This window comes from Glycine max, chromosome 13, assembly GCF_000004515.6.
Source record: "Glycine max cultivar Williams 82 chromosome 13, Glycine_max_v4.0, whole genome shotgun sequence".
Lineage (NCBI taxonomy): Eukaryota > Viridiplantae > Streptophyta > Magnoliopsida > Fabales > Fabaceae > Glycine > Glycine max.
In genome coordinates this window covers 29,977,734-29,987,497 of record NC_038249.2, presented here as the reverse complement: position 1 = coordinate 29,987,497, position 9,764 = coordinate 29,977,734, and the positions used below count along the sequence as shown (strand labels likewise).

The window sequence follows — 9,764 nt, the reverse complement described above, 5'->3', positions numbered from 1 at the left end:
TATTCAGACTTTTTTTTTTAAATTCTGAATTTTGACGGTTTGTTAGATCTCTAAAACCGGACGAAATATTTTACATTAGACATGAAAGATCTCAAAAAACGGAGAGAGAAAATGAAAACCAAAACCCACACTTAACTTTACTCCTACGGTAGACGCAATATTACTGAACTACCCCTTTCCCTCGAGGGAGACAACATTTTGGCGGGAAAAAACCTGTAGGGTACAACAAGTGGCGCCGAAACTCGACAACTTGACCATTTTTTTAATATAAAAAATCCTAATAATCCAACTTTTAAGTTTTTTTAGTTATTAATTATTAATTTATTTTATATTAATATTAAAAAAATTAATTTTTTTTTTACCTAAAATTCTTGTTTGAACTTTTGAGCTTTTAGTGGCGCTGCATTTATTTTCCTTTAAAAAAAAAAGAAAAATAAGACGCACACAACAGAACCCAACAGAAAACACAACAATACAACGAAAGAAAAAGAACAAAACACTTCACTCTCTCTTTCCATTTCCATTTCTTCTTTCTTCAGCTTCTTCTTCTTCTTCTTCCCATTGTTCTTTCTAGGGTTTCTCGATTCCGATTCCTCTCGCGTTCCTTTCGCAATTCCTTCACCCTCGTGTGCGGAATCCAGCATCTTCCTCCTCCGCCCGTGATCTGAAGCCAAATTAGGGTTTCCGCATGAGTCCTCCTCCAGCTGAATCCAACGCCATGGAAGACGGCAAGCCCGAGAATGGCGGCGACCAAGTCGAGTCTCGCTTCTTTGAGTTCTGCAAGGTTCTTGATTTTCCCTATCTTTCGTGTTTTTTTTTTTGTGGGTCAAATTTTTTTTTTTTGGGTTTGGTGAAATTAATTTGTTTTTTTTTTTGTGTGTTTTGTGTTGTAATTGCGTGTGGGGTTTCAGTGGGAGTTGTCGGCATGCAGAAAGTTAAGATATTTTAAGTTTTTATTAGGTTAGTAATAGTAGGTATGAAAGTTTGGTGTGTTAATTTTTTTAGTGCTTTTTCTTAGTTAAGTTTCCATTTTTTGAGTCAAGGATAGGAGGATGCAACTGAAAATATTTAATTGATCAATATAAAAAATTATTTGTTAACTATGGCATGTTACTCATCCTGATGAGTGAGCGTCTGAGTGATGAAGGATACAATGCTTAATTTTTATGCTTTTTTTTTTTTTTACTGAGTGGGGCAAGGCGGGGAGAGCTTTTTTGGAGTTAAGTGACATTGATATGGAAAATGAGTTGCACCAACCCAGCTGAGTTTGTTGCTTTAAAGGAATGGAAGAGGAATAATTAATAGAATTTTCTCAGTAAATGAGCTGTTTGATCTGTAATGATTGTTATTATATGTTTTGTTATGATTGTTGTGATGTGATGCAGTGTTTTTAACGGTCTTTTTGCTGTATTTGACAAAGTTGAGTGGGATTATGGCAATTTGACCTGGGAAGATATTTATTGTGCAACTCTTGTACATCAACCATCTTCTATTGTTTCTATTTTTTAAAATTTGTTGTTCACTTGTGTTATCTTGTAATACCAGTCCACACACAACCTGCTTTTGTTTTGTCTTTCTATCTTCTTTTCTACCTGTTGCCTTTTTATTTTTGGAGTTGGCTGATATGCTCCATAAATTGGGATAGTTTATGCCAACATGTGTGTGTGGGTCATTACGACACATGAATCCATATCAGGTTGAGATTGGGTTTATAAGTGAGACTCGGAATAGAAGAAATGTCCATATATTTTTGTATGCATTTAGGTAGATTGAGTAGGGTTTAAATTGTGAAATCCGTTACCCATTAAATTCTACATTGATGTGCTCTTTTTCTTACAGAATGGGCTAGCATTGGAAGAGAAAAGCTGTAAAGAAGCAACGAATCTGTTTGGAGAAACCAAGCATATTCTACTGTCAAATTTTTCGTCAATGGGAAACGGAACGGTACAGATGAACATTATTCTTTGGTATAACGTATGACTTGTGAAAATTTTATTTTAATTAATGAGTTTATATTATTCTTTTTCAGTCTGAAGAAGCAGAGAGGTATTGGTTTGCTTTTATTTTGTACTCTGTCAAAAAATTGATCCAGAAAAATGATGAGGGTGAGAAGGAAGACACTGAGAACACTGGGCTTAGCTTGTGTCGTATATTGAGAGCAACAAAGCTTAAGTATTTTACTGACTTTTTGGCTAGCATATTCTTTTGTGCTTTGTAGGTTGTTCTATTACTTACTTTATGCTTATCTTATATTCAACAGCATTGCAGATTTTTTCAAAGAACTTCCACAGTTTGTTGTTAAGGCTGGTCCAACTTTAAGTAATCTATATGGCACAGATTGGGAAAACAGGCTTGAGGTATTGACTGAGCAGAGAACCATGATTGCATTTGCAAAGTTTATATTTTTTGTGAGGTGGTTTTGTTTATTTATTTAATTAATCCCAAGAAACGTATAAGAAGTTTTATCCTCGTACGGCTCGAGAAAATTAAAAATGATATTTATGTATGAAATTATGATGTCATAGCTTGGAAATTGGAATAGCTTTCTATTAAGCCATTCTTTATGTTGCTATGTCTATACCAGGCGAAGGAGATGCATGCCAATGCTATTCACTTGAAGATTCTTAGCAAGTGAGTACCCACCTTTGGCATACGTTATTGTTTATTATTATTCATTAATTTATGGTATTCGTTATTATTCATTAAGATTCTCTTATTTATGTCTGAAGGTTCTCATTATTATTCGTTGACTCTGAAATCTCTCTTTCACTATATTATTTCCTTTTGTATAATAAATTAAGCAAACCTGACATGTGCTAATTCTAGGAAGCATAGTTTTCCATGGATAGTTATTTACTCATTTAAGTTCTTGAAACTAGAGATTAGAGGTAGTCATAGCTTAAATGTCATATTCCTTTCTTAAGATAGCTGTTGTGGTTTGTTGGTAGTGAAGTTCAAATTGCCTTATGTGTTGTTGTGTTATTTGCTGTCATTTTATTTTATTAATATGATAATATATCATTAATGAAATGTATTTTGTCACCAAAAAAAGAACTTAATGAACATGTGTTTATAATAGAGCTAGTCTACTGAAGGTGGTACATGCATTATGAAGTGGTAATAGTAGTTAACGGAATATGAACAGCTAAAATTTTGTAGTTAACCTATCATAGATCAAATGCCTTGTCTGGAACTACACATATGCTATGGTCAATGTTTCATACTACTGTTATTTTTAACTGTCCAAGCAATTAGATGCATGTTGGTATCATTTAGTCATCTCTCAGACTTTGCAATGCTATATGCTTAGCATTCCTGTTTTAGCTGTATGCAGTTGTTTGCTTTGATTATCATGTGCAGTGCAACATGCCTACATGAGATGACATGACATCTTGTATGTTTGATGGTGCTAGGTACTATAAACGTGTATTTGGAGAGTTCTTTGTGGCAACTGACACAAATGCTGAAATAAACTCACCTATTACTGTTCATGCATCTGAATATCATCGATTTGGATGGTTGCTTTTCCTGGCACTTCGTGTACATGCTTTCAGCCGTTTCAAAGACTTAGTGACTTGCACTAATGGTTTAATTTCAATCTTGGTCAGTTACATTCTCATATCTCTCTATTTTGTTAACATTCCTGTTGAGAGTTTTGTTCTTTTTCTCTTTGAACATAGAGAAGAGAATTATTGAAACTTTAAAACTTGAATTTTTAATTAAATATTTGTTTGACTATTTTCAGGATGTGCTTGTTATACACAAATTCAATTGTTCTATTTCTTTTAAGTTGTAATATTTTAGTTTTTGTTTTTATGGAGGGAATGAAGGAAATAGTTTCTTAATTTCTGGTTGTATTACAGGCCATCTTAATTATTCATGTTCCTACTCGATTTCGGAATTTCAACATTCATGACTCCTCACGCTTTGGTAATCCTCTTTGTTATCCCTTCTTTCCTGCATTTTGTTTAAATTGTTCTTGTTCTCTTTCATGTGGGGCTGCACTTTGACATGCATTCTGCAATACTGCACATGTGCTGTTTCTTGTGCTCAAACATCTGTTAACTTGTAGGCTATTTTGGTGATTGTCTTAAAAGTGAACCTTTTCTAATTGTTAGAAAAATATGAGGCTATGTGAATTGAACTTACCATGTCGGATTATGATTTTCTGATGAGGCTCTGATATCATGTCAGTAAATCACAAGAATCATATAAGAAATCATTAGGAATACTGTTTGGAAAAAACTGATCTTCCCTCTGGGGGGTCATTCTTGTAAATAGCCATTAGGATCTTTGAAATAGAGAAATCTTAAATGTTACAGATATTTACAGCAGTTCTACAAGAAATTGTAATGTTTAATTAAATAGTAATGACGGAATTGTAATGCCTAATTAAGTAGTAATGAAAACTTAAAAGACTGATTTGCCTGTATACAATTCCAACGTCTAAATAAATAATAATTGCAACAACTTAAAGGACAATAGCACTAATATCATCAAATTTTCATTCAGTTAAGAAAAGTAACAAAGGTGTGGACCTCCTTGCATCACTTTGCAACATATACAACACTTCTGAAGATGAGTTGAGGAAAACCATGGAGAAAGCCAATAATGTAATAGCAGATATATTGAAGAAGCAGCCTTGCTTGGCATCTGAATGTGAAACCGAAAACCTAGAGAATATCGATAAAGGTTCATTTTCATTGTGTTATTATTATTTATGCATCAGGAATACTTGATCTCTCTAACTGATGTTTATTATCCCTTTGTTTGTAGATGGTTTGACCTATTTTAAAGACCTGATGGAAGAATCGTCTCTACCTTCTAGTCTAAGTATGTTAGAAAAAGATTATGATTACATGATTCGCAACAAGAGTGAATTGGATGAAAGGTTATTCATTAATGAGGATGACAGTCTATTAGCTTCAGTAAGCTTATCTGGAGGTTCTGTTTCAGCTGGTGGTGTAAAGGTATGTTCAATTGGAATTTTGTTCTATCTTGTGTAAGATAACACCTAAAATTGTCTGTTATTGTACGCTAGAGGAAATTTGATTCAATGGCATCACCTGCTAAGACCATTACAAGTCCACTCTCACCACACCGCTCCCCCGCATCACATGCTAATGGCATCCCAGGTAGTGCAAACTCAAAGATGGCGGCCACCCCTGTAAGCACAGCAATGACTACTGCGAAGTGGCTTCGAACTGTCATTTCTCCACTTCCATCAAAGCCCTCGCCAGAGCTGGAACGATTTTTGACATCATGTGATAGAGATGCTACAAGTGATGTGGTTCGCAGAGCACAGATTATATTGCAGGCTATATTTCCTAGTAGTCCTCTCGGAGAACGATGTGTAACTGGAAGCCTGCAAAGTGCAAACCTTATGGACAATATATGGGCCGAACAACGAAGACTGGAAGCACTGAAGTTATACTACAGGGTATTGGAAGCAATGTGCAGAGCAGAAGCCCAAGTACTTCATGCAACTAATTTAACCTCTCTACTTACCAATGAGAGGTTCCATCGGTGTATGCTTGCATGTTCTGCAGAGTTAGTCCTGGCAACTCACAAGACTGTAACAATGTTGTTCCCTGCAGTACTAGAGAGGACTGGAATTACAGCCTTTGATCTTAGCAAGGTGATTGAAAGTTTCATTAGACATGAAGAATCTCTCCCAAGAGAATTGAGAAGACATCTGAATTCATTGGAAGAACGTCTTTTGGAGAGCATGGTATGGGAAAAGGGTTCTTCAATGTATAACTCTTTGGCAGTTGCCAGACCTTCCCTTTCTGCAGAGATAAATCGTCTTGGACTGTTAGCTGAACCAATGCCATCATTGGATGAAATTGCAATGCATATTAACTTCTCTTGTGGAGGACTGCCGCCAGTGCCTACCTTGCCCAAACTTGAAAGCTCTTCAAGTAATGGTTCTCTCCTTTTAGTTCGAACTTGAAGACTTAAAGTCATGTTTTCTAAGTTTTCATATATTTCTTTGTGCTTCTTTCCATAGAGTTATTGTCATGGTTATCTATATGATACATAAAATTGTTTCTCCTCTGCCCTTCCTACATACCTCTTCCTCAAAGATCCCAAGATGAAAATGCATACTTTTCAGCTTGAGTAACATCTTTTAATTAATCAATTTCAGATCAGAATGGGGATATCAGATCACCAAAGCGAAATGTTTTAATGGAAAGAAATTCTTTCACTTCACCAGTGAAAGATCGCCTTCTTCCCTTTAACAGCCTTAAGTCAAAACTACCCCCACCTCCTTTGCAGTCAGCATTTGCCAGGTATAACAAGGATGATCTGGAAGTATCTATATATGTAAATTTTCGTTATTTCAATTTTTAGCCACTTTACTGTTTTCTTTTGGTGCTTTGTTTTGAATGTTTATCCAATGCAGCCCAACAAAGCCAAATCCAGGAGGTGGAGGGGAAACATGTGCAGAAACTGGGATCAACATTTTTTTTGGCAAGGTATTGCATAACACTGTTATGCCATATTAAAACTAGGGTTAATTTGATAACTATCTTTACCTTTTATTTTTGTGGATTCAAAGGAAACCACTTTTTGTGTGCAACTGTGTATATGTGCTGTTCTCTATTTATTCAATTTGGCAAAACTTCTACTTGCTATTTTAAAGCTCCAAGTTTGTGACCGTTGTGTATTTTCAGGAACAACTGGATCTAAATGTTGAACTTCGATATTGAAATTTTACTTTGCCTTTTGGAAATTAACTGTTACACCACTTCCATTTGAGCTATTTCATGCTGATGGGGCAGCTTTTCTGGTTCATCTGTTTAAGATTTAATGATTTTGTTTCTTCATTATATCATTTTTAAGCATTTCAGCTTGTGTATACTTTCTGTGTTTACTAGATCATTAAGTTGGGAGCAGTCAGAATAAGTGGCATGGTTGAAAGGCTACAGTTATCTCAGCAGATAAGGGAGAATGTATATTCTCTTTTCCAGCGGATCCTTAATCAGTGGACATCTCTCTTTTTCAACCGTCATATTGACCAAATCATCTTGTGTTGTTTCTATGGAGTTGCAAAGGTTTCACTTTTGCTTAGAAACTTTTGAGTGTAATTGTTTTTCCTACTATTACCTTTTTCTCATTCTATTATGTGTGCAGATTTCACAACTCAACCTAACTTTTAAGGAGATCGTATACAACTACAGAAAGCAACCACACTGCAAACCACAAGTTTTTCGTAGTGTATTTGTTGATTGGTCATTGGCTCGCCGAAATGGGGTATGTAACTGAAGGTCCAAATTCAATGCTTTTGTTAAACTTATCCAACAATTGTGACCTCATAACTGATCTTAATGAAAACAGAGAACAGGACAGGAGCATATTGACATAATTACCTTTTACAATGAAATATTCATTCCTTCTGTAAAGCCACTGCTTGTTGAACTTGGCCCTGCTGGACCAACTACAAAAAGCGACCGAATACCTGAAATTAATAAAAATGATGGTACTTGCTTATTAGTAAAGTTACTTTCAATTGCTTACCCGACTTCCATTGTTATGCCAATCTTGTGATCCATTGACTTGTGTGGTCTTTCTCTTTTCAGGCCATTTAGCTCAATGTCCAGGGTCTCCTAAAATATCACCTTTCCCAACCCTTCCTGATATGTCTCCAAAAAAAGTGTCAGCCACACATAACGTATATGTCTCTCCATTACGATCGTCCAAGGTACTAATTTATTCATTTAGATTTCTTCTTCGAACTGGATGATTTCCCAGTTTCCATAACTAGTTAGTGCATAACAATCATGTGACCTTATTTTGGAAAAGGAAGAAGCATGCTTGTGAGGACTGTAGTGTTCGATTTGTTCTTTTTCATAGATGGCTGTATTTTGTAATTTGCATACTGATACAATCTCTAGTAGATAAGAGAACAAAATCTTCTATTTTCTTTTATGAAACACAAGTGTATTCATTAGTTATGTGTGTACAGATGGAGGCTCTAATATCACACAGCTCAAAAAGCTATTATGCATGTGTTGGGGAGAGCACTCATGCATATCAGAGCCCGTCAAAAGACCTGACCGCCATCAATAACCGTTTGAATGGGTATGCTTTTCTCCATGCCTTAAACATTTGAATCTCATTTATATTATTGAAAGGTGACAACCTTGTTTATTCGTGTTTGATTCCATGTTTTAGCAACCGGAAGGTGAGAGGTCCCCTCAACTTTGATGATGTTGATATCGGGTTGGTGAGTGACTCTATGGTTGCAAACAGCCTCTATCTGCAGAATGGAAGCTGTGCTTCATCATCAGGTGCACCATTGAAATCAGAGCAACCTGACTCCTAGGATCCAATTTTGTGTATATTCTTTCTTTACTCCTCTCTTGAATCCATATATATTGTATTAGGTGCTATATGAGAGGGGGAGGGGGGGTATTGTTATGAGCGGTGAGATTGTAGAATGCCGCCACTGCCCCTTGTACTTTTGTGTATGTTATTAGGTATTATTAAATGCAGAATGTAGGTCTCATCAGGTAATAAATAATAGTTTCAGGTCCTAGTTCAACTTGTTTTCATCATAGTTTGTAATTTTGTTTGTTTCCACGATAGCCGATTAATCTATTTAGAGATAGGCCATCCATATCTGAAATCTTTAGAGTTAGGCCTTTCATTAAGCTAATAATTTTAAAAAGGTTATAAGCAGTATGGAAAAAAATTGGCAAATGGGGCGGCCATGGGGAAAGTTCAAGCACAATGTTTAAAAACCCTAAAAACACACAAGCGACACAATCGTCTGTTTCGTTTGTAACAAAAAGGGTATCATATGTCATTTCTTGTAATGTTTAAAATTTGTCATATTCTACTAAAAAAAATCCACACATGCACAAACACCATGTTCTCATATCCACGTTTCTAATGATAGAGTAAGGCGAGTTATTATAAATTATTGTACGTGTTTGATTTTTATGAATAAAATATAAAAATAATCATGTCCATGTGGTATATAGCCCATATAGTATAATCTAGCCATGTCTTGTAGTCTTTAAAATTAGTCATATTCTACTTATAAAAAAAAAGTTGAAGTATGTTTGAGGTCTCAATTAAATGATTGATTTTTATTCGGGATCTTTGGTAAAAAAAAAAAATTGATGTTTTGAATTTTTAATATATTAAATTTTTTGAATTCTTGCTATCACTAAGAGATTACATTTTAAATTTTTTAGTGGTGTGTTCAATTTTTATGGATAAAAAAAAAATAGATCCTATAAGATCAAAAGTTTAAGAGTTGGGTTGGTCAGGCTTATGCATTTTTTGTATACCAATAATTTGTTTTTGTTTAATAAATGGTCTAAATTGAACCTAAAATAAAGGAAATATTTTTTACCAAATTAGAAAAAAAAATTATCCAATAATTTATTTTCTTATAAGATGTTAATTTTTGAAGATATTTTTATTATCTTAAAATTCATAAGTATTAATCCCTCCTACCAATTATAATTATCGTTGTTGATTTTTTTTTACAGAGATCAAACAAAACTAATAAATGAATATGAGAATATTGATTTTACAAAATTAATTTTATTAGTTTTAATCTTTTCTTGTTAGAAATAATGCAACATTAAGGGTATAAATTGAAATGGATAATAAATATTGCATTGAAAAATTAAAATGACAATAATTTATATGTATGACTTGCCTCCTAAGTCAGAAATATTACAAATAGAACATCGATAATCAATATGATGTGATAACTTTCATTGGATAAAAAAATGACTTTGGCT

At 34.4% G+C, this 9,764-nt stretch overlaps 1 protein-coding gene across 1 annotated transcript; it reads left to right on the top strand.

Moving 5' to 3' along the window:
- The first annotated feature begins 440 nt into the window (after positions 1 to 440).
- Positions 441 to 8,542, top strand: LOC100777805 (retinoblastoma-related protein 1). The gene is made up of 18 exons (XM_006594303.4): positions 441 to 784; positions 1,840 to 1,944; positions 2,030 to 2,172; positions 2,261 to 2,357; positions 2,585 to 2,631; positions 3,414 to 3,603; positions 3,864 to 3,930; positions 4,513 to 4,692; positions 4,777 to 4,970; positions 5,042 to 5,921; positions 6,149 to 6,293; positions 6,407 to 6,479; positions 6,882 to 7,058; positions 7,138 to 7,257; positions 7,342 to 7,483; positions 7,584 to 7,705; positions 7,970 to 8,085; positions 8,179 to 8,542. Exons 1-18 carry the CDS (start codon positions 689 to 691, stop codon positions 8,327 to 8,329), a joined length of 3,045 nt encoding a protein of 1,014 aa, XP_006594366.1. The 5' UTR covers positions 441 to 688; the 3' UTR covers positions 8,330 to 8,542.
- The last annotated feature ends 1,222 nt before the right edge of the window (positions 8,543 to 9,764 follow it).